A 25,486-nucleotide genomic window follows, 5' to 3' on the forward strand; every position below is an offset into this window, starting at 1 on the left:
GTGATTACATTCCCTTAAGTGTTGCATGCTACAAATAGAAGGATTCGCTGGAGCGTTTCAAACCCCGCAGAGCGGACTCACAAACAAGCCAAACTCCCAACATTTCAGAAAACCCTCCCTCCCTCCCTCCCTCCCGCCTCCGTTCTCCAGGCCGAGGGCAGGGTGGGGAACCATTTGGTCTGGCCCTGCCAGGGCATTCGTGGTGAGTTAATTAAATGTCTGACCAAATACAGCAGGCTACTTCTCAAGTGGGTAATTTTGTGTGCCCTGGGAATGATGTTACAAATATCCACATGGCCCTTGGCAGCAAAAAGGTTCCCCACCCCTGGTCTAGAGGGAGCAGTCACTCCGGGCCCTGAACACCTTGGGGACGGGCCCACCCTTACTGGCTCCCTGACCTCTGAGCCCATCCCCTTGTCTGTAAAGTGACAGTGAGGGTGCCCACATATGGCAAAGGGATCTAGTCACTTCCTGGGCAGCTAACCCCTCTCCTTTTTAAGCTGTCTTCTCTCCCGTTTATCCCCAACTTCTCTTTTAGGGAGCTGACCGGACTTCTTAGCCAAAACTCGTTTCTCCCCCAGTGAGCCCCGAGCTCAGCACTAGCTCAGCATTAGCATGAAATCACCCCACTCCTCTCCACCCACTTGCTTCCTCAGGGCAGTTGGGTGCCCCCGACCTCCACCCGTGGGCCTCCCCCACAGCTCTCCTGAGTCTCCCACCTCGCTCCTAGGACCACTTGTTGCCCGTCTGTGACGCTGGATTACTACCCATGAGGAGTCATCCCTGGGGACAGCGTGTGGCCTGACGCTAGACACACAGCAGTTGCTTATTAAACACTTGCCAAATAAATGAGTATTGAATTCAGGTACCAAGTGCATAGAAATGAGAAACTAAAAGCCCTGTTATAGCTTACGAGCAGAGTAACTTCACCTGAAAACTAGGGGACTGAGGGCTGTGGAAATGCATCCAGAAAGCCCTCGACTGCGACAGGCGTACACCAAGCACTCGCCGCTCCCTGCGGCTTGTCTGCATTAGTTTCTGTTTTGTCGTCTCATGAGCAGAGCTTAAGTCTTAGGGCCACGGGCGGGGTGGCTGGCTGTTCAGCAGCAGGAATGGATTTTCAACAGAGAGCCTCGTGTTCCACGTCCCCCGCCACCCGTGGCTGCCCTTGTTTTGTGGCCTCTTTCAGGGAAGACGCCCGGTGACCTGTCTCAGCAGTGGTGGGAGCAGGGCCTCGGCCAGGCCTAGTCCTAACCGCTCCACCGCGCCCTGGCCTCCATCTCACCCACACCCCGAGACATCTCCTGCAATTCATTTTAGGGACACGGCCACGTAAAAGCCACTCTCCAGGTAAACGTGTTGGCACTGATACAGCCCAGAACCCAGACAAGGAAAACACGGAGCGAGAGGAAGTATATTAGCTGGTTTAATTTATTTAAGAATCTTACAAAGAAAGAAAACCAAAGGAAACAAAACAAAACAAAACAAGAAAACCCACAACAGCTAGACACAGAATTTGTTACGCTTCATGGTTGATCGTTTTTCCTGGCGAGGTCAGCCTCGCTCAATGCCGCCCGATACATTTTATTGCATGAGACCCAGTTTGGAGAGTTACACATCAGAGCGGCGGGAACAGTCGTTTCCGGACACCGGGTGGGTCCTGGTTACCACGAAGGCCGGGCAAAGCAGTGCAGTATCAGAACAGTGCGGACCTTCACATACAGACGGACATTCACACGGAGTAGCCGTATCAAAGGGGAGACTTAAAAAAAGAGAAGGAAAGAAAAACAATGCCAAGAGTTTACATCCACCTTCCTGTTCAAATTGTCTTTGGACTCCATCGTGTTGTCTCAAGACGCACCATGTCGGGTTAGCGAAGGAGGAAGGTCTACACTTACGTATAAAAGTATCCTTTGCTCAGCGGAGGTAGAACCTGGTGGAAGTTTTATTGCAGAGATACCGTGGGCCTCTTCCCGCCTCCCGGGGTTGATGGCAGATAGAAGTGGTTATTGGAAAATAACATCAGTAGTTTGCAAATTCAGTCTAAACCATGGACGGGATGTTTGTGTCTGATGATGAGACGTCAACGTGCTACGTAGAAAACGAGCTCTCTGCCCCCCAAGGGGGAGTCAGGAAGGCCAGGCTTCTTTACCCTCTTCAGTGCCACAGCAAGAAAGGCCCGGGCGGCGCTGGGGAAGCCGGGGTGACCTTCAGGCCTTGGCTTCCCCAGGCTGGCCCCTTGGTGGACGACACGAAGGGACAGCCTCAGCCTGCCTGCGCCCTGCCACGTCGCTGCCGAGGACATGGCTGCTGCTGCTGCAAAGCTCGGTTCAACCACTTGGCCCCGGAGGACAGCTGGTGAGTGGTTGAAGGGCATTCATGCTGGAGCATATCCCTCAGGCCCTGCTCCAGGACACACTAAGTCTCCCAAATGCAGAGAACTTTGACATTCTCAACAAGTCTACCAAGTTCAACAGTAATGAATGAAACGTGTTCACGAATGAAAGGCCCATGAAATGCTCATAAAAACCCACTGCTTGCCTCCTGGGTGACAGACCCTGACACGTGGGTTCACAAGTCACCCCGGCCTCCCTGCTGCCAACGCTAACCATTAAGGAAGCCTTGATCCAGCTCGGCCCCCAAGAGTGTGGCTCAGTTAGCCAGGAGCAATTCACCAGCACAACGAGGGTGACAGGACTGCAGGAGACCTACAGCCAGGCAGTTCACCCTTCCTCGGTGAACTGCCTGGCTCCCGGAAGCCTCCACAGCAGTTTCGTTGCTCTCTGTGGGAGGAGGACACCGTTCCTTAATGTGCCCTGCCCAATGCCACGTCACCACATACATGGGCTGCACTGGGCTTGTCTCCCTGTCTGCTGCCAATCTCTCTATCAGGAGAGAGCAGACGCACGTTACCTGTGCTCACTGCAAGCACATCTCTGATGATCCCCGTCGGTTAGTAAACAGGCCCAGATTCTTGGAGAAACACGGGACATTTGCAGCAGCAGCAGGACACACCTCAGTGTGCAGGTCTACAGGCTCTTCCCCCGCCCCCGCGGGAGGGCGCAGGCCTGAAAAAGCGCAAGGCTGCAAGTGGCTGGGTTTGCTGCGGAGCTGTGTGTGATCCGAATGCACTGAAGAAGTTAGAGGAGCTTAAAGGAACTCTCGGGAACAATTTTTCTTTTAATGTGAAAAGATCAGGCTCACTATAGCTTCCAAAGAGCAACATAAATGAGCAGAACTAGTCATATAATGACAGTATCAGAAATTGCACTCAAGTTCACCCCTCCCCCAATACAATGCATTGCACACAGTAAAAATTTGTAATAAAAATGCAAAACACAATCGCATATTGGAAAATATTAACACAAAACACACACTGGAATTCATAGCAAAGATGCAAAACTGAATTCTAAAATATGTGAATGAATTCAACTAAGAAGTTTTCATACTTTTCTACATTAAAAAAAATTTATACAATGCCCCGCATAGGAAGTCAAGAAAAGAATAAATAGGATTGAAGGGAAAAGGGGAACACCAGTTGGTAAGGGTCTCAATTTACAAGAAATATTTACATTCAGAGTTCGAAAGAGCTCAGCATTTCTATATACACACTTATGTACACATGTATAAGTACAACATGAAATGAGAAGGTGGGTCTCGATTTCACCTCAAGGACTCGGGAAAGCATGACTAGCTAGCTTGAGTGGCAGGTGTCTAGATGTGCTTCCTCCACCTCCATGCCCTTCCAAGACACTGCTTTTGTATTAGACACTGGCAGCCAATGAGGAATTTCTGCAAATGGATTTTGCTCACAGCTGCGGCCAGGTAGGCATGGACTGTGAGCTGCAGACCTCGAGTAGCCAAGAGTGCACAGTGCGTGTGCATGGGTGTGGTGTTAGCAGGGAGACCCCCGACACAGGGAGCGGAGTCAACAAGTGCCCATCATCCCAGTGGCTACCACTGTTAACCTCGAGGCCTGAACTGACCAAACATGTGATAATGGTCCCAGCCTAACAGCGACTCTCAGGCAGCACCATTCTTAGAAACTATTGAATATCCCTCAGGTACATTTTTAAAAACCAGGGTGTTCAGATAGGGACCTTCCTCTTAATCTCATATCAAGAAAAGGGCCCGACAGGAAAATACATGGCCTCTGCTCCTACTTTTATCACCTGGGATGCACCCATCATTTCTGTTCTATCGCTGTCCCCCCTCTTGCTCAGCGGGAGGGAAAGGGCTCCCGTTACACAACTGTAAGAGCTGAGCGGGTACCCTCTCCTGTCAAGCCTGCCACAAGTTGTCTAATAGCATCACAGCCATTAGCGAACGAATGCCCAGGGGCTCCAGCCAGGAAACTGTCTCTAAAAGAGGCTGTTTCCCTGGAGTTTGGTAATCTAGACCTTTCACTTTTACGGATGAGGCAAAATAAAACGAAAAGGTACATTGTTGCAACTCAAAAAGGTTTCTGAAGTGCTAAGTAATTGGACTGCAATAAATATATATACATACACGCACTACTACATTGCTTTGGGTGCAGGATCTTGCTAACTTATATACGGGTGTTAAGATACTGATGAGGGAATCTGCAATTTAGCAGCAGAAAGGGAAAACTGCTTAGGATATTTACTTTTTGATCAAGTTGTGTTTAAAGTACTTGGTTAATACCTTTAGGAATTCACACCATTGACACCTATCTGGATAACCCACTAAACCAAAGATAGACCTTGTAGTACGGAGGGTGCTAACTTAAGGGAACACTAATTCCCCCGAGGTACTGTCTGAGCAGCTCTGGACACTGTAAACTCTGAATACACTCCCGTGGTTGAAGGCCAATCTTTGTGCTCAGAGTCGTATTGCTAAAAAGGGAGAAAAGGCATTGCGGAGGCCAAGGGGACTCACAGAGATCCCCGGGGCTCTGGGTTCAGACGGGGCATTCAGATCCTGACATACACGGGCCTGCTTCAGACTTGATGTTCTGGCGGAGGAGGACCTTGAATGCTGGGTTTTCCCATAGTTGGCCAACCTGAACTTGCTGACTTGGCTAAGGGCACAGTGTAAAGGTCATATGCGCGCCTCCAGGAAGGGGGATGGGCAGCAGGCTCTGGCACACCACCCCATGCAGGGGGTGCGAATGGCACCTCAGGCCCCTTCCACTTATGCTGAGTACTGCCTTTTTGAGGTCTACTCTATTTGAATTTTCAGAGGCCTTACTTCTGGACCTTATTATAAAAAGCAAAACGAAGCTGTTCTACCGAGAACAGAACATCTGACTGCCCCTTTGCATCAGGTAGCTATTCCAAGAGCAAACATTACATCATGAACCATGAGGCCACTACTGCAGGCTAAAGAACCCTCATCCTGACCTGCCTGGGAAGCACGGTGACCTGCTCGGTACCCATACACAGAACAGGGAGCCTGGCCTACAGCCCGTGTCTCCCTCCTCAACCCAGCCGTTCGGTCGTACTGGAGGGGCCGGGTTGTTAGGTTTCCTGTCCCAGCTGTTTCACCTTAGCATGGGGGCTAGTTTAAAACGGACACCTGGGAAGGCTGCTGCAGGTGAAGCAATTCTGCTCCGGGCTGGGGGTTGATCTAGTAGCCCTAACAGGGGATTGGCCAACATTCATGTGGATCACTGCCTGAGATACAGGGACTAGACTGAAGATCAAAGTTGCATCCACTGGGCAAAATATGCCGAAGAACAGAAATTACTCTCCATTTGTCTCTTAGGCATCAGGAATAAATGAATCCAAAGAAAGCAAACCTGTGGTAAAGGTGACACAACTGAACTGACAACCACTCAGGCGCGAAGAAACACTAGAGGACAAAAGCCCAGCTTGCCACCACCATCACCACCTCACCTGGCTCTGAGGCATCTGAAAGGTTACAAAGGAAAACAACTCAGCCGGACAGGCATTCACAGGTACTGGCATCTCACCCCTCAACACCTTCTCATTCTAAAACCCGAGACACACTGAGCAGCGCCCGAGTTCTGCAGAACCCCCGTCAGACTACCTCTGGAGGTGGTGGGGCCTAAACAAGAGTCCACTGCTGGTTAGAATAACAACTTTTTATTTGACATCTACAAGATGGTGGTATCTTGCAGCTTTTGACCAGGTTTATACAATCTCAGTTTTTCAATAGTGCAACCTGTGCAAGCAAAGAAAAAGGGAAAAAAAGGAACAAAAAGACCAATTGTCCCCTCACTTGTTTTTATAAAACATCTATTATAGGCGAAACAAAACTTACCCATATTATAGATAAGTGTCTATTCACATTTGTACATTACCATTTTTAACAGTTTGAGATAAACTCTACAATGTCTTACAAACACATTAAACAATATTCAAGTTACTAGGTAACAATAATAACAAGAAATAAACATACAGCAGAAGCCTCAAGTGTTTCCTCATTGTCTACTTTACAGCTCAAGTATGGTTTCCTTTTTTATGAGCGACCAACATACTAAGATAATAAAGTAAGAAAAGATGATTTGCAAAATGGAAGCCGAGTTGTCCTTCTTTCTAAAACTATCTTAAGTTAAGGAAAATGGAATTTTGAGAAAAAGCAGGCTTGTAGCCGTTTTTGCAGCACTCATTAGGAATACTATTAATACATTAAAATTAACTTTTAAGAGTTTTATCACACACAAAAAAAAATGTTTGTACTTATCACCTTAACAAGAAACCTGGGACAGGGAGAATGGGGGTGGGGAGAGGAGTCACGGGGTTAGAAGCAATACCCAGGTATAAACGTTATAAAAATGCAGTGACCAATGCTATACACCTACAAATGTTTCTCTCCGTCACGTGACATCTGTTAATCTTGTTTACGCATGCTTTCAAAGACATGCACTGTCAGAACAGAAACTAGAAAAGAACCTGAATGTGTGATGTGCAACCTTTCGTTTCATGCTTTAATAGACCTAGTGTTTAATAAGTTGGAAAAAGAAACCAATATATATTTTCTATATTTATAGACCCAAAACACATGCATCCGGGGAGAACTCCCACAGCAATGGCACGGATGACCTGCGTTAACCCTGAGCACTGTGGAACATTAAGTAAAGCCAGTTGGGAAGTTCCAAGCATTTTTAAACCAATTGTGGTTCGTAGCCTTTAACAAACTCACAAACAAACAAACAGACGGACACACGCACGCGCACACACCCCTCTGCTCCCCCAAAGTAGGAGCATATGGGAAGTACCATGGGCAAAGCAAAAGGAAAGACATATGTACCACCATCGGCACTGTTGATTTTCAGTTTTGCTATCTATTCCAGGTTTGTCCTTATTCCCAAAAAAAATTAACTAGAGAGAGCACAACTGAAAAAAATTATAATTCTTTGGAAACTGTCCCTGATTTTTATGCAAATGATATGCTTCAACAGCATTTCAGATACATCCATGTTGAAACCTGTCTGTTCTTATGCGTTGCTCAAGCTGGCAATGCTCTGGGGGTGGCGCTGCTGCCAGAGCTGTTTCTGTTGGACCGCAAGCTGTTGAGACTGGTCTGAAGTTGACAGGAGGTTTACAAGAGGAGCCACACAATTTGCAGGGATGATCAGACCTGCCATTAGAAACAAGAATGTTTAAAGACTGCATTGAGGAGCAGCCACACAGTATTTTACACTGCACAGCAAATTCCAAATGAGGCATAATATTAAGTATAACAAACAAGACTACACACCAAACCTAAACAAATACCTATCAACCAAAATGGCTCTTTCAGAAGAAACCTGATTCCTCAGCAGTGTTACCCACAAATACACACGTGTCTTCATGTCACAGGATCTTGGGTGGAAGAACAGACAGTGAAGTACAGAACCTTCCTATCTATTATCTTTTGCAGCTCCCCAAACACTGCCTTCTTTGGCAGGTAATAATGTAACAAAAAGACTACAGAGTTGTGGTCACAAACTCAATGCTGACTGAAGCAGGCAGATGCTTGCAGACTGGACAGCAGATGCCCTGGGTAAGGAAACTCTAGATTTCTCCCTGGTGGAAACAGGAGGGCTCAATATTCCAGAGAAGCTGCTGTGTGTTTTCAAAAGATGAAAATCCAGGCTTTTAGATTTTACATGTTGACAACTAATTCAAATAAATGAAAACTTGCAACCAAAAATACTTTGTGAAAAAAATGTTCACGGATTGCCTTTGGCCACAGGCTACCAATCTGCAGAGAGGAAGGTTCCTGTGGGAAAGGGAAAGAACTGGGGGGATCCCCGGAGAGCCTGGGACAGAGCAAGTGGTGGCAACAGCTACCCCAGCCTTGCAGGACCCCGTCCACCCTTTGGGCAGTGGCCCTGAGTGCTATCACCTCAACCTGGCTAACAGACGTGACAGGGTGGCTTCAGACAACCCTGGGGCAAGAGGCTGAGCGCAGGCTTCCTGCTGGGAGCCGGCACAGACGGCCACTGAGGAGGAGGAGGAAGGAGGGCAAGAGCAGCATAAAATAAAAGACCATCCCAGAACTTTAACCAGAATCAGCAATGTCCATTCAAAGGTATAAGTTCTGTTCAACTCTTCAGGAAGATATAAAGCAAGTTCTACCCCACTACAAGAAGAGACGGTAAGATTCTAAGGCGTAAGAAGCAAAATAAGAAAAAAATGAGATCTTTCCCCCAGAGCTCAAACAAAACATAAAAAAAAACTCACCTACAATCCGCTGTCCATCCTCTGTTCTCAGCCGAACTATCTGCATTTTCACGTTTGTGCCACTGACAGATGCTAGAACACCCTCAACTTTTGTCCAGACGCTCAGTACTGAGCCACATAATACATAATAAGTGCGGCAACGAAGACCTATTTCACAAACTAATCCCAAGCTTGCTTTTTTACAATTGCCACGCCTAGGAGAGAGGGGGATGGGGATATTTATAAACACACACTCAAACAAAACACTTGCAAGGTCTACCCAAATTTCAAGTGGAAAATAACCTGCCTTTACGGGCAGTGCCTTAGAGTATAGTCCTTTCAACACACTGAATTGTCTTCCAATGTGAGCTACCACTACTGATTTTTAAAATTAGTTATTTCTGGGACCTCCCTATACAATGGCTGATTTACTGGGTTTATATCCACTTAAGCATTTGTCATTTTCTAGCCATTAGTTTACTTTGGATATTACTATATTAATGCAAGGTTATAAAATAATCCTGCCAGTTATTTCTATAGTATTTTGGGTAAGTGGAAAAGGTCTCAGCAAACAAAATAAAAGCATATAAATTTATTTTAAAAGCTATGAAAAAAAGACATACCAAAATTACTTTCACAATTCATCAATAAAAATATCTTTCCAGTATTAATTCAAGATGAACATACAGTATTAGGGCACTTTTCTTGCTAAAACTCAAAGAAAATGTTTTAGGATTTTTGTAGGCTAATCTTTAATATGTTTTATCTTCAAGAGTTTTCCTGCCCTAACCGGTTTGGCTCAGTGGATGGAGTGTCGGCCTGCAGACTGAAGGGTCCCAGGTTTGATTCCGGCCAAGGGCATGTACCTTGGTTGCGGGCACATCCCCAGTAGGAGGTGTGCAGGAGGCAGCTGATTGATGTTTCTCTCTCATCGATATTTCTAACTCTCCATCCTTCTCCTTTCCTCTCTGTGAAAAATCAATAAATATATTAAAAAAAAAAAAAAGAATTTTCCTAAGTTAATTTCTAACACCACTAATTTACTCTCAAAATAAAAACAAAAACACCGTTGCCCGGTTGGTGTGGCTCAGTGGTTGAGCATTGACCTATGAACCAGGAAGTCACAGTTCAATGTCAGGGCACATACCCAGGTTGCAGGCTTGATCCCCTGTAGGGGGCATGTAGGAGGCAGCCAATGATTCTCATCATTTATGTTTTGCTCTCTCCCTTCCTCTCTGAAATCAATAAAAATATATTTATTTTATTTTATTTTTAAAATATATTTTATTGAATTTTTACAGAGAGGAAGGGAGAGGGACAGAGAGTTAGAAACACTGATGAGAGAGAAACATCGATCAGCCGCCTCCTGCACATCTCCCACCGGGGATGTACCCACAACCCAGGTACATGCCCCTGACCGGAATTGAACCTGGACCTTTCAGTCCGCAGGCCGACGCTTTATCCACTGAGCCAAACCGGTTTCGGCAAAAATATATTTATTTTAAAAAATAACACTGCCCTGGCCGGTTTGGCTCAGTGGATAGAGCGTCGGCCTGCGGACTGAAAGGTCCAGGTTCGATTCCGGTCAGGGGCATGTACCTGGGTTGTGGGTACATCCCCGGTGGGAGATGTGCAGGAGGCGGCTGATCGATGTTTCTCTCTTATCAGTGTTTCTAACTCTCTATCCATCTCCCTTCCTCTCTGTAAAAATTCAATAAAATATATTTTAAAAAAAGAATGTCTTAAAAAATAAATAAATACAAAATAACATTACTCACATCAAAACAAATTAAAAAAAATAAAAGAAAATATATCTACCTACATATGTAAAAATAAAAATAAATTTAAAAACCTAGGCATGGGTAGCTCAATTAGTTAGGAGATGGTGCTAATCACCAAGGCTGCAGGTTGGGGCACATAAAAGAATTAACCATGCCCTAACCGGTTTGGCTCAATGGATACAGCATCAGCCTGCGGACTGAAGGGTCACAGGTTCGATTCCAGTCAAGGGCATGTACCTTGGTTGCGGGCACATCCCCAATAGGGGGTGTGCAGGAGGAAGCTGATCGATGTTTCTCTCTTATTGATGTTTCTAACTCTCTATCCCTCTCCCTTCCTCTCTGTAAAAAAATCAATAAAATATATTAATAAAAAAAAAAGAATTAATCAAGGGATGGTCAATCGGGGAAAAAGGAGACATATGTAATACTTTAAACAATTAAAAAAAGAAAAAAAAGAATCAACCATACACATCCTACAAGCATTGCTGACTGAGAGAGCCATATCAAACAGCAAATAATGTGCTCATATACTTATAGAGAGCACTAAAGTAAAGGCATGTTTAATTAAATCTTGATGACACTGAAAAATGTCATGAGAAACATAAAATACTGACCAATAAGCATGAGTACAAGTGTCTGCAGATGAATTATATTGATCTAACCAGTGAACCAAGGCATCATCCGAGACGACCTGTTGAAAATAAGACAAAAACTCTGTTGGAAAGAATTGCTTTACACAAAATGGTTGCCTAATCTGATCTGTAAAGCTAACTTATACAGAATACCTGGCCCTTGCTACAGGCTGCATCTGAGGGACATATATCAACTTCTGCCATGAGGACCTTCCTATGCAACACAGTTTTCAAATAGCTTAGTTATAATTATAACTAGGGGCCTGATGCACAAAATTCTTGCAAGGGGCTCGGCCCTTGCAGCCCCGGCTTCATCCAGAAGGTCGTTCAGCTGTCCAATCTAATTAGCATATTATGCTTTTATTATTATAGACTAGAGGCCCGGTGCACAAAAATTTGTGCACTCAGGGGGGCGGGGGTGGGGGTCCCTCAGCCCGGCCTGTGCCCTCTCGCAGTCTGGGACCCCTTGGGAGATAACGACCTGCTGGCTTAGGCCTGCTCCCGGGTGGCAGAGGGCAGGCCCAATCCCTAGGTGCAGCCCCTGGTCGGGCTCAGAGCAGGCCCGATTGGGGAGTTGGGGCGCCGCCCCTTGTCATGCACAGAGCAGGGCGGATTGGGAGGTTGCGATGCCACCCTCAGTCACGTTCAGGGTAGGGCCGATTGGGGGGTTGGGGCACTGCCCCGTCACTCAAGGCAGAGTCGATGGGGAGGTTGTGGCGCCACCCCCTGTCACACACAGAGCAGGGCCGATCAGGGGGTTGGGGAGCTCCCCCTGTCACGCACAGAGCAGGGCCCATCAGAGGGTTGAGGCACTGCTCCCTCCTGTCACGCACAGAGCAGGGTCGATCAGGGGGTTGGGGAGCTCCACCCTGTCACGCATAGAGCAGGGTCCATCAGGGGGTTGAGGAGCTCCCCCCTGTCACTCACAGAGTAGGGCTGATAGGGGAGTTGGCGCACCACCCTGTCACACTCAAAGCAGGGCGGATCAGGGGGTTGGGGCGCCCCCCTCTATCACCCACAGAGCAGGGCCGATCAGGGGGTTGGGGTGCCGCCACTGTCACACTCAGGGCAGGGCCGATGGAGAGGTTATGGCTCTACCCCATCACACACAGAGCAGGGCCCTTGGGGGGGGGGGGGGGGGCTTGGGGCGCTGCCCTCTATCACCCACAGAGCAGGGCCGATCAGGGGGTTGGGGCGCCGCCACTCTCACTCAGGGCAGGGCCGATGGGGAGGTTATGGCTCTACCCCGTCACACACAGAGCAGGGCCCGTGGGGTGAGGGGGTTGGGGCGCTGTACCCTGTCACACACAGAGCTGCAGGGTGATCAGGGGGTTGGGGAGCTCCCCCCATCAAGCACAGAGCAGGGCTGATCAGGGGGTTGGGGCGCCTTCACCTGTCATGAACAGAGCAGGGCCCCGATAGGGAGGTTGTGGCCCCGCCACCTGTCACACACAGAGCCCCAGGGCGATCAGGGGGTTTGGGCATATTATCCTTTTACTATATAGAATAGAGGCCTGGTGCATGGGTGGGGGCTGGCTGGTTTGCCCTGAAGGGTGTCCTGGATCAGGGTGGGGGTCCCCACTGGGGTGCCTGGCCAGCCTGGATGAGGGGATGATGGCTGTTTGCAGCTGGTCACACACCCTTCAGGGTGGGGGTCCCCACTGGGGTGCCTGGCCAGTCTGGGTGAGGGGCTGAGGGTTGTTTTCAGGCTGGGACTGAAGCTCCCAACTGCTCCTTTTTTTCTTTTTCTTTTTTTATTCTGGGCCAGCTTTAGCTCTGAGGCTCCAGCTCTTAGGCCTCCGCTCCTGAAAGCAGGTATCTGGTTTGTTTCGGTTCTATAATCGAAACTCTGTATCAACTCCAGCTCTGAGATCCCAGCCAGCTGAAAGCTGGTTTCTGGGGTTTTGTTTAGCGTCTATATTTGTTACAATGTTTGAAACTGCAGGCTCAGAGGCCTGCAGTGGCAGGGGGGAACGTTGGAGTCCTCCGTCACTGAAGCAAGCAAGCCTCATGTTAGTTTCAAGCTGCCTGGCTGCCGGGCGCCATCTTGGCTGACAGTTAATTTGCATATCTCGCTGATTAGCCAGTGGGAAGGGTAGCGGTCGTACGCCAATTACCATGTTTCTCTTTTATTAGATAGGATTGTTTCCAAGTGACAATGGCCAAGAGAACAAAAGTTTAAGGTAACACTAATAATCCTATTCTATATAATAAAAGGCTAATATGCAAATAGATCGAACAGCGGAACAACTGGATGGAACAACCAGTCGCTATGATATGCGCTAGCCACCAGAGGGCATGCACAGAACATGGTAGGCATCAGCCGTGGTGTGATGGTGGAGCAGGTGAGCAGGGGCGCCAGTCCAAGGCAGGCACCAGTCACTGTCATCAGGGTGAGCCTCTGGTGGTTACTGAAAATTCTTTGCTCCCACGTGCCACTGTCCCGCCCAGTGCTCGCACCTGCTGCCGGCACCAACCCTGCTCACACCCATTGCAAGTGCCGGTCCCGATCGCCCCTGAGGGCTTCTCTACCTCCCCCTGCTCCTGAGGGGTGAGTAAGGCAGCAGTTGCCACTCGCACGCGCTAATGGCGCTAGCCCAGGGGTGGGCAAACTTTTTGACTCGAGGGCCACAATGGGTTCTTAAACTGGACCGGAGGGCCGGAACAAAAGCATAGATGGAGTGTTTGTGTGAACTAATATAAATTCAAAGTAAACTTCATTACATAAAAGGGTACGGTCTTTTAGTTTTATTCATTTCAAACAGGCCGGATCCGGCCCGCGGGCCGTAGTTTGCCCGCGGCTGCGCTAGCCCCCAATCGCTCTGCGCTGTCAGCGGGTGTAAGCGGGGCCAGTGCCATCTGTGTGTGGGAGCAGCTGTGGCGGGAGGGGCACAGAGGATGGGCCGAGACCCGCCCCTGTGCCTACCTCAGCCTCGCAGCCCACAGTTCAAGGTGCACAAATGTGTGCACTGAGCCCCTAGTAATAGTAATGTGAGGAAAAACATAGTCATTCACTGTTTTTCTAGAAATCATTGCAAAATATAAACAGCAGCTCCTAATGAAGCCAGAGTTGGTGGGAAGGAATTTGCCTTGCACATCTTCCCTTTATTTAAAAACTTCTAGTTTCACTGAAAGCTTTTTTTCTAACAACACAAGCTATTTTAAATAATCACCTTACAGGTTTCTTAATAGCAGGTAACATTAAAACTGGGTATAACCATACTTTCAATCTTATTACAAAACAAATTATTTATAAATAGCATAGTATACAAATGAAAAAAATACCTTCTTATATTTCTTCTTTAGATCAGCATAAATTTCTAATTTGAGCTGTTTCCCAGTATTTGGTCTATAGACTAAGAAGAGCTTCTTTTTTGGGTTTACTTCTTTAACTAAGATGGCAGTCTTCTTGTTGTTTCTTATCTATTAAGAAGGTGGGAAAACACAAAGATTGGTGACTGCTCACTCTAAGACACACTGGTGTTTGGTGCCATCACAACAGCAAGTGGAATCCCTTGACCACAGCAAAGCAAACACAGAAGCATGAACACAAAAGGGAGAAGGATGACACGCTAGGGGACAGTTTTACACGGTCTCTCCAGAAAGGAGGGCTCTGGGACCTGAATTCTGAGGAGGCTGAAGACTTTGTTTAGAAAATGGGTTTTAATAAGCATTAAATGCATAAATGTCCAGTGGAGACACTTAGCAAATTCTAGTCCATGCACCTGACTCAGAGCCCAAACAGCCTAGAGACAAGTGAGGCAGGAGTCAAGGGAGTGGGCACGAAGGGTCTTCACAGGAAGATTCTGTTACCTCTGCTGTATGGCTAAACTTTTTCATAATCGAATGCTGTAAAAAATGTCACTCTCCTTCAAGTTACAATAAAATATAACCTCAAAGATAATGATTTTGATCACCCACAGGCTTCTGAGTTCATCTCACCCTTAGGTGCCACGTACCCCTAACGGCTGCCCCAGGGGGAAAGATATCAGCTGTGATGGGAGATCCAGTGCTGAATAAGAACCACATAACTATGTATATAGAAGTGGAAGAAAAGAATGCATCTGACAAACGATGGAACTTACATAAATTTTTTTAAGTCAGACTTATGAGAGAAATCCTAGGAAGAAGAAGTTACCAGCAGTTGCCAACCTTTCGGACCTCACGGACCACCAGTGGTCCGTCCGCAGACCACCAGTTGGCGACCGCTGCTTTCAAGAGTGATTAATGATGACTAAACAATAATCTCTGAAGGAAAATTGAAAGAAAAAGAACAGTTTCAAAGTGAAGACATTTCCCCAGCTGCTCTACAACATGAATGTCTTTCTGAGCAGCTACGTTTTTATATTAAGGCCATTCTTACACTGATAAAAAGACAACATTTTGCTTTTCATGGATATTAAAGATCCTTTGTCTTTTACTGGCTCAAATGATTTGAAACACTGTTTATATAATTCTGCAAAGTTAATAAAACAATTGTTAAAGCGAAAATTACATTTTCAATCTTTTTACCAGTTAAGGTAAAACACTTGATAAACTTATGAAAGTACAATGTTTCAAGCAAATAACAGTGTGATCTGACTTGGCAGAGTCAAATAAGTTCACTGTGTTATAGCCCAGTGTTTTAAATTCTGGCAATAATTTAAAATGAAAAACAATAAACAATACCCTTTGTGGACCAAGCAAAATCCATCTAAGGGAGAAATATGGATAAAATCTGGTGACCTGTATCGATATCCTGGTTGTGATATTATACTATAGTTTTGAAAACTGTTCTCATTAGGGAAACTGGTGTACAAGAAACTTCTCTGTATTCTTTCTTATAACCTCATGTGAGTTTATAATGATCTAAGTAAGGTTTTCAAATAAGCAAGCAAAGAAACAAGGAACCAGACCCAATTTGAGAGGTTTTGCTCTTGGATCAGGGACCAGTAAACCAGGTCTGTGGACCAAGTCTGGCCTGCAACTCCCAAGTTTAACAGTAGCAGGAGGGGAGGGAGGGAGGAGGAAAAGCACAAAGCAGAGACCATATATGGCCTACAAAACCTGCAATATTACTACCTGCCCCTTTACAAAAGGCAAGCAGGACTCCTGCTTTAAACGGCGTCTGTGTCTGGGTATCACAGACACTCCGCTGCACACAGTTACATCTTGAACCAGGCCGTCACTGACAGTCACTCCATAAACATCTATATACATAAAAGGCTAAGCAACCAACCAATAAGTATGACACACACTGACCACCAGGGGGCAGACACTCAACACAGGAGCTGCCAAGGAACCCCACCCATGCATGAATTCGTGCACTGGACCTCTAGTATTTTATTTTATTTATTTTTTTTTGGGGGGGGGGCTCTAGTATTTTAATAAAGCTGTTGGGGGAGAATAAAAAAGGAAAGAAAGATAGATAATTCAAGAGAAGGTAAGTATTAGAAACAGGCAAAATCTGCCCTGGCCTAGGGTAGCTCAGTTGGTTAGTGTCATTGGGAGTTCGATCCCTACTCAGGGCATATACAAGAATCAACCAATGAATGCATAAACAAGTGGAACAGCAAGTCGATGTCTCTCTCACTCTCAAAATCAATAAAATAAAATAAATTTAAAAATTCATTAATTTATTAATAACATCTTTTCAATATAGTAAATAAATTGTACACGAATGGAAAAACCCACAATTACAGTGATAAATTATGAAACCACAGAAAGCTAAATAAAATTGGAAAATATGCTCAAAGCCAAGATGAGAATCACAATGCTGGCAATGAAAACCCATATCTGGATAGTTCACATCTAAAGGAAATAAGTCTTGCCCTGCCAGTGTGGCTCAGTGTTTGAATATCGATCCATGAACCAGGAAGTTTGATTCCTGGTCGGGGCACATACCCAGTTAGCGGGCTCAATCCCCAGTGTGGGGTGTGCAGGAGGCAATCAATGGTTCTCATCACTGATGTTTCAATCTCTCTCACCTTTCCTTTCTGAAATCAAAATAAACAAACAAGTCTTACCTGCAGTGACAAGTAAAAGCCATCATCTGGTCCTGTCAGCTCAGCCCAAATCTTGGTAGCTTCCTCCCAAGACATCCCTCTCTCTACACTAATCTATAAGAGAAACAATAACAGTTAAATTCAATTTACTTCTGTGAGTGCCTATCACAGAAGGACAGCACACAAGTGTCACATGACTGCTAGACTTACTGTGTATAACTCTACATGACCAGAGGTTGAATATCCCGGAGTCAGAAACTTCTTAACATCACTTTTCCTCACTTTCTCATCTCCAGAACCAAGATCTTAAATAAGAAAAAAAGCAGCATATAAATGTAAAAAGAACATTTTATCAGGAATACACGTTTAAAAATTTTCCCACTGCTCTGGCTGGTATGGCTTAGTTGGTTGGGCATGGTCCTATGCACCAAAAGGCTGCCGATTTGGTTCCCAGTCAGGACACACACATGCTTGGGTTTGGGCTCGATCCCCAGTAGGGTATGTGCAGGAGGCAGCCAACGATGTTCCTCTCTCCCTCTCCTTCTCCTTCCCCCTTACCCTCTCGAAATATCAATTTTTTTTAAAAAATTACCCACTTACCTAAGATTCCCATATCATATCTTCCATTTTTTTTGGCATTTTGAACAACTGCAGTGAGTGTGTCTGCAAAATACTGAAATAATGCATTCTGTTGGTGCACCTCCATGCCCAAAATTCTATTCAGGAATTTTCCGATGTTGTTATAATCTGCAACCACAAGATTATAGGAAACAATTCAAATTTTGTTCATCTAAGCTTAGTTCAAAGTCTCGCTTTCTCCTCTGGAGTTTTCGTCACACCTCCTGCACTGTTCCCAAAACAGTTATAATCAGACAATTTCTATCTCAAGCAACTAGCATGACCATAGTCCATGCTCAAAGGATGTTTGCCAAACTGAATTTTTGCATCTTCAACTTTATTTGTTAAAAGTATGAACACAAAGCCCTAACCGGTTTGGCTCAGTGGATAGAGCATTGGCCTGCGGACTGAAGGGTCCCAGGTTCGATTCTGGTTAAGGGCATGTACCTTGGTTGCAGGCACATCCCCAGTGGGGAGTATGCAGGAGGCAGCTGAATCGATGTTTCTCTCTCACCAATGTTTCTAACTCTCTATCCCTCTCTGTAAAAAATCAATAAACTATATTTAAAAAAAATAGTATGAACACAGTTTAGCACAAAAATGTTCATTTAGCATAATAATGTTCATTCTTCAACATCAAGTCTTAGCTAGTCAAGTGTTAAGTGCTAGAAGTCAGTGAAGCTCAACTTTGGCTGCACAACTAGGATGTCTCAGAGTTTTGGCCCAGTCGGCATGGCTCAGTGGTTGAGTATCAACCTATGGACCAGGAAAGGTCACAGTTCAATTCCCAGTCAGGGCACATGCCCATGTTGCAGGCTTAATCCCTAGTGTGGGGCATGCAGCTGATCAATGATTATCTCTCATCACTGATCTCTCTCTCTCTCTCTCTCTCTCTCTTTCTCTCCCTCCCTCCCTCCCTCCATCCCTCCCTCTCTGAAGTCAATAAAACACACATTTTTATAAAAAAAAGAATGTCTCAGAGCTTTGGAAGGTAACCATGCCTTAGCTCTAGCCCTGACTTCAGTATTTTTTAAGAGCTTGGCAGCTGATCATACGTGCAACCTGGGATGAGAACTGCTGCTATTGAGACAGAACAGAGGTTGAACCTCTTTTGAGTGATCAGAGGAGAACGAAACCACCCGGAGTGCTTTGTGAGCACTCAGTAACGAGGGATTGAAAGTTACGAACTTGAACCTTCCCCTTCAAGTTGATAAACCCATAAATAACAAAATGGGCTTTACTAACACAGCAACAGCTATGTGTATATACAAAACTAATAGCAGTACCTTTATCTAGAGTTAGAATTCCTGAGCGGTCTTCTACATTTATCAGGCCAACCCCTATCAGTCCTTGCCGAACATCTGTAAGAAAATAAATTAATAATAAAAAACCTCAAAACCCAAATGAACTGTCACCTGACTAATCAAAGTAGATCAAGTTCTAACACTAAGACACAGCCTATGTTTCTTCCACAGTTCCTATTAGCCAAATTAAATGGAATCGACAGGCCCCAAAGGTCTTTAGAAACTCAGAACTCCTACAATACTCAAGCCGCACAGTCTAGTTTAATATTTCATTAAAATATCTTATGGCCTTGGCCAGGTTGGTTAGAGCATCATACTGATACACCAAGGTTGCTGAGTCAACCCCTGGTCAGGGCACATATATACAAGAGTCAACCAATGAATGCATAAATAAGCGGAACAAATCGATGTTTCTCTCTCTAAAATAAATTTTAAAAAAATCTTATCTTTCCAACAGTAATCTTTGGCAGTGGAGATCTTTGACTACCAGCTGTCACCCATAGAATTTGCAACAAAAACAACATCTATAATAGTAAGCATGTTCTGAATTTTGTTACTAAGAGAGCAGTTTATGGAGCTTTAAAAAATACTGGTGTCTTATAGAATAAGGAAGTGAGGGAAAAAGGTCAACAGGAAGCATGATGACATGGTTTACGCGCACTTTCATTTGCATGCTCAAAACTGTCTAGATTCTGCGGATGACAATCGTGTAGACAAAGATCTCTACTGCAAAAAATGCCTTCTTTGGGAACCCATCCGATCCCCATAAATTACCTGTATAGGGTGGGGCAAAAGTAGGTTTACAAAAGTAGGCTTCATATGGAAAATCTTATTAAACAATACAAAAATTAAGTACTCACAACTGTAAACCAACTTTTGCCGCACCCTGCATACAAGGATATAATCTCAGCACTGTCTGTAATGGCAAAAACAGGAAAGCCCACTGAATTCCAGTTATGGAATAACTGGAGAAACTTACATAAGCTAGCTGCAGAACACTATGCAGTTACAAAAAAAAGTATTAGTGCTATAGCTACTGGCTTGTAAGAGATGTCAGTAAGGTATTAAGTGAAAAGTACTTTGTAAAAACAGTGTTAATTGCATTTAAAAGATAAGAAGTGTTTAGGAGAAAATATGCTGGAAGGATGTCACTGTTCAGATTGTCAACATCTGTAACCTTGGTATGTGGAAATGAAGGTGGCAGGTAAGGACAAGACTGACTCTTCACCATACACTTTTAGGTTTCTTTCATTACTTACGATGATTAAGTAACATGTAATCTTAAAGAGAAGGGGAGAGGGAAAGAGACGACAACAGCAAGGCCAAGGCTTTAGCTATTAAATGCCGTTGGTGATCATAAAGACCCTGCCTAACATGTCAACATGGACTGCTACCACCACCAAACACTGGCTCAACCCTTCTGGTGAGAAATGCTAACTCTACAATAATACGTCAAACATCTTACACCTACTTCTTACATCTATTTTCCAAAATATGTTCACAGTTTCCTGAGCTACTAAAACCAACTGAACTACTTACATTTATGGGGTTGAGTCTATACTACAGATCTGCGAGATTGGTCTAAGAACTTCCTTAACACTACCTAGAATTTTCTTTTAATACTAGAGGCCTGGTGCACAACATTCGTGCACTTGGGGCAGGGTGTGTGTGTGTGTGTGTGTGTGTGTGTGTGTGTGTGTGTCCGTCCCTTGGCCTGGCCTGCACCCTCTCGCAGCCTGGGACCCCTTGCTCCTTACAGCCGGCCTGCAACAGAGGCGGGAGAGGCCACTGAGCTCACCAGCTGTGAGCCCGGGTTCTGACTGAGCAGATCTCCCCCTATGGGAGCGCACTGACCACCAGGGGGCAGCTTCTGCATTAAGCATCTGCCCCCTGGTGGTCAATGCATGTCATAGTAACCAGTCGTTCCGCTGTTCGGTAGATTTGCATATTAGCCTTTTATTATATAGGATGGAAATTTCCAAACACATACAAATGTAAAGAAAATGCTGTGAACCACACACATTCTCATTACCCCATTTTAACAACTGTTAGCACATGGCCAATTTTATCTATGTCCCCCACCAATCTCCACAGATTATTAACTAAGGTACTTTAACTTTCAAATTTCATTTTAAAAGCTATTGGGCATAATAATTTTAAATATACCTAACAAACCACTTTCCTCCATGAATCTAGTAGTAACGCGCTGTACACCATCAAAAGCAAAAGCATCTTCATTTGAATGAAATTTAATAAATCAACTGCTTATTACAATTGATCAACTTAGGTGTCTAATAACTTTCAATTTCTAAGTTTTATAAGAAGTAAAAACACTGCACATTAGAACAGGTTTGAGTACCTCCTTATCAATACTCATTTTCCTTTGTTATGATTATTCTTAAAAGTTACCTTTAGCCCTAACCGGTTTAGCTCAACGGATAGAGCGTCGGCCTGCAGACTCAAGGGTCCCAGGTTTGATTCCAGTCAAGGGCATGTACCTTGGTTGTGGGCACATACCCAGTAGGGAGTGTGCAGGAGGCAGCTGATCGGTGTTTCTCTCTCATCGATGTTTCTAACTCTCTATCCCTCTCCCTTCCTCTCTGTAAAAAAATCAATATTTTTTTTAAAAAAAGTTACCTTTAAAGAATTCTCCAGGGTAATCTGGAGGCGGTGATACCATAGGAGAATCTAGGTTTACAATGGACTTCATGACAATTTCTAATGCATTTCTTCCATACTGCAATAAAACAAACAAACCAGTTTTAACATTTGGGTACTCTTCAATCACGTGACCAAGTCAATACTATAAAAATTATAATTGTATCACAGAATCAAAAACAGCAGGAACAAATTATCTTTGTACATATTCTATACTGCGTAATGCCTACTTCACACCTCTGCACATAGCAGACATTCAATCAAGAACTTCTGGGAACTCACACCTCATTCATTCACAAACATGTGTTATATTCCTACTTCCAATAGGAATAAAAAGATAACTATATTGCAGAGCTGATCACTGAAGATCTCACCGACGTGTGAAATCTTGTCTTTCTGTCTATGGGAAACCATGATTTTACAGCAAAACCCGGAGAGGTGGCATTGCTAGGTTTTCAACAGCCCCCACTTCCACGAACCAACACACTACTGCAAGCATCAGAGATGGAAATCTGAAATGTACCTTATTGTCAAAGTTGAACCTGCTCAAATCTCTGGATTCTGTTGCTCTTCTGTCACCATGTGTAAGTGCCCCCTATCAAAGCATAAAATTTCCAATCAGACAGGTAACGTACACCAGCCTTTACACACATCGATACAACTCCAAAACTTACCAAACTCTCAAGTCTTTTAGCAACAATAGATGCAAATCTTTGTTCTCCCGCCAATTCAGAAATTAGAAAGACATATTCAGGAGCTGTAACTTGGTTTGATCTATGAGTTCGTCCTGTAACCACATTAAAAAAAAAATCAGAGTGTGTTCACTAGAAACAGATAATTCTGAGATCTATTCCTAACATTTAACACTAAGGTGGGATCCAGAAACCCTGAAATGAGGAAAAATATAAAACTGTTAAATGCTAAATATATTACTATTGCTGCCCCAGTTTGGTTAACCACAATGTTGCTGATGCACAGCTGCTATGGATTCTGCCCAAATTCTTATTTATAATCACCGGGCCCCAGGGACGTGAAGATGGAAGGAGGGGAGGAGCAATGCGCCCCGAGTGAAGGCTGTAGGATTGAAAAGGACATGAGTAGCAGCTGCTCTGACACGCCCTGATCAACCCAAGGGTCTGTAATGAAGACACCCCTGACAAGCCCTGTTCTGGGACAGCATGCCACAGACCCCATGAAGTCCCACTGCAGATCTTTTACATCTTTTAAAACAGGCATGAAAGAAAAAATACTAAATAAGTAAAACAGGTATGAATTCATGATGCACTCCCTATTTTAAGGTACATGCTACACACAACACCTCCAAAATCTAAATGTATGCGGAGTTTAAGATATCTGATAATAAATACAGACTGGCGTGTACACATTTCCCCAGTGGATCTGCCGTCTGCTGAGTGAAATGCACGCGGGACCTTACCAAACTGCTGAATGGCTCTGTCCGCGCTCCAGGGCAACTCCAAAGTCATGTGCACTCGCCGTCGTTGATTCTTGGCTCTCCGATCTGCTTGTAATGAAATACCTGAGCTGGCAGCTTCCGAGATGATAGCAATATTCTGTATCAAATGTAAGAGAAAAAAAGGTAATCTTTGCACAAAGACAAGCAGGGAAGTGTAAATAAAGTCCTTAGGTAGATTACTGGGGATCCATCAATACCCACTCTCCTCTTCCTAAATTAGAGAACCCCCAATCTTAGCTGGGTTCATGGAGGCCCAGAATGATTACACTTCCCAGTCTCTCTTGAAGCTAAGGGTGGTAGGTAGTAGTAATGTGAACAAGGTCCAGAAAATGTCCTTAAAGTTGAGAACATGCCAGTGTGGCTCAGTGGTTGATCAATGACCTATGAACCAGGAGGTCACAGTTCAATTCCCGGTCAGGGCACATGCCCAGGTCGTGGGCTTGATCCCCAATAGGGGGCATATAGGAGGCAGCCCTTCGATGATTCCTTATCATTGATGTTTCTATTTCTCTCCCTCTCACTTTTTCTCTCTGAAATCAATTTAAAAATATTTTTAAAAAATATATAAAACATGTGAATGTTCATTGTGTGCAATTACTAAAAAATATAGGAAAACAACATTAAACAGGGACAATTCGTATTAAAAGAAAAAGACCTTCTAAAGATTAATCTAAATGTCTAACTATATGGACAGTATTCTTGTCACTGAAAAGCATCCCACAAAAGAAAGGAAAAGAAGAAAGTATCCCAGAAAAACATACCTTATCTCCATCCATAAACCTTTGTTTTTCTGTGATATTTAGTATTTCCACAGGGACATCAAGTTCAGATCTTGACTCATAAGATATGCTTCCATCATCATTGCTTACGACCCTCCCCTTGCGGCCCGTCATCTGCAAAGCCAAACAAACGGTGCCACTTACAAACTGCCACTTACAATTAAGGTGCCTGATTCAGACCCAGGACTCCTTCACTGGAGAAACCTGGTGCGAGGCAAAAGGGATGATGAGCCAACATGTATTGCACGGCCTGTGCTGCACCAGGCGCTGTGGGAGAAACATTGCAACATAGCCCCTGGTTTTGAAAAGTTCAGATTCCAGTGGAGATAACAGGCATGTGGCAATGATCAGAGGCTGCCTTCGGTGCAGGGACAGAGTTGAGTGTCTCAGGGCAGACACGCAGACACTACGAGCTTGGGATGAGGACAGAGTAAGAACAAGGGCCCTAAGATCTGAGAGGAAACTAGACCGATCATATGATGATACCCAAAATATCACTCATTCTACAGGGTTTTAAAGGTGGCAAAAAATTACCAAGGAGAGACACAGCCCTGCTCAAATCCTATATACCTCAGCAACATTCTCAGGGCCGCCAAGTTCATCAATCAGCTCATCCAGGGTATTAGGAGGGAGGTCTTCAGCTAATTTTTCTAGTTTATCAAGTAGGTCTTTCTTCATTTGCTGGGCCCTTTCCACGGCATCCTGACTTGTTATAAGGCTGCTGTTGCTGTTGGTGTTGCTGTTAGCTAGATAAAGTACATTTGTTAAAAATCAGTACAGAGTTTAAATATTTGTTTTGTTTAAATTAAAAGTACATTTCACAAAGCAAGCTTTCACATGGATACCTGGTGCACTGTTAGGAGCAGGTGAAATAACTGGTGTGGATGAAAAACTAGGTCGTTTTGATCCAAGACCTGATGCTAATAAGGCACTTTGAATAGAATCTGGATCTATACTTTTCTTTCTTTTTTTATCTTTGTTTTTCTTGTGGTCTTTTCTGATTAACCAAGGATCTGAAAGAAAAGATAGATGTCAAATCATTTGTTAAAACAAGTGGGAATCTTCAAAGGACAGGACCATTGAGCTTTTTTGTATTATTAACTGATAACTTGTAAACGGTTGCCAACTACAGTGTCCAGTACATCCACACACAAGTCCATGGTTTGAGGTTAAAATAACTGCACAAAACTGAGATCATCTCACATAAGTGAGCTAACCCTCCAGAAGACAGTCTAGGAGCTCTCCACCAAGCAAAGACTAGAATCTGTGTCTTGTGTTTACTTCACAGAGGATAAAAGGTGTTACTACAATACCCCACGTCAAATAACCAAAAATAATGACCCCTCAGCTTCCATTTAACACACTGACGAACTCACCATCCTCATCGTCCTCACTGGACTCATCTCTAAACGGGTTGAAGTCGTCATCCTCTCCAGAACTCAGGTTCTTGGAGCTCGCATAGTCACTCTCCTCGTTATCAGAGGCATCGGATTCGCTCCCACTGTCGTCAGAGCTGCTCCCAGCGAGGCCACCCACTTTCCGTGCTTTTTTGGCTTCTCGAGTTATTTCTTCACCTACCCTCAAACCGCGGAAAAGACAGTCAGCCAAACACACTGTTCTCAA

The 25,486-nt window shown here is 44.7% G+C and overlaps 1 protein-coding gene across 1 annotated transcript in view; it reads right to left on the reverse strand.

Moving 5' to 3' along the window:
- Nucleotides 1–1,413: 1,413 nt before the first annotated feature.
- SBNO1 (strawberry notch homolog 1) overlaps nt 1,414–25,486 on the reverse strand; it is a 54,388-nt gene continuing 30,315 nt past the window's right edge. Inside the window, 16 exon segments of the mRNA XM_059676918.1 lie at nt 1,414–7,566; nt 8,655–8,848; nt 11,029–11,105; nt 14,332–14,469; nt 17,052–17,144; nt 17,241–17,335; nt 17,631–17,777; nt 18,935–19,009; nt 21,590–21,689; nt 22,134–22,205; nt 22,285–22,397; nt 23,046–23,181; nt 23,846–23,977; nt 24,434–24,609; nt 24,709–24,876; nt 25,240–25,437. Of these exon segments, the coding sequence (XP_059532901.1) occupies nt 7,424–7,566; nt 8,655–8,848; nt 11,029–11,105; nt 14,332–14,469; nt 17,052–17,144; nt 17,241–17,335; nt 17,631–17,777; nt 18,935–19,009; nt 21,590–21,689; nt 22,134–22,205; nt 22,285–22,397; nt 23,046–23,181; nt 23,846–23,977; nt 24,434–24,609; nt 24,709–24,876; nt 25,240–25,437 (2,057 nt within the window). The 3' untranslated portion in view covers nt 1,414–7,423.

This window comes from Myotis daubentonii, chromosome 19 (genome assembly GCF_963259705.1).
Source record: "Myotis daubentonii chromosome 19, mMyoDau2.1, whole genome shotgun sequence".
Lineage (NCBI taxonomy): Eukaryota > Metazoa > Chordata > Mammalia > Chiroptera > Vespertilionidae > Myotis > Myotis daubentonii.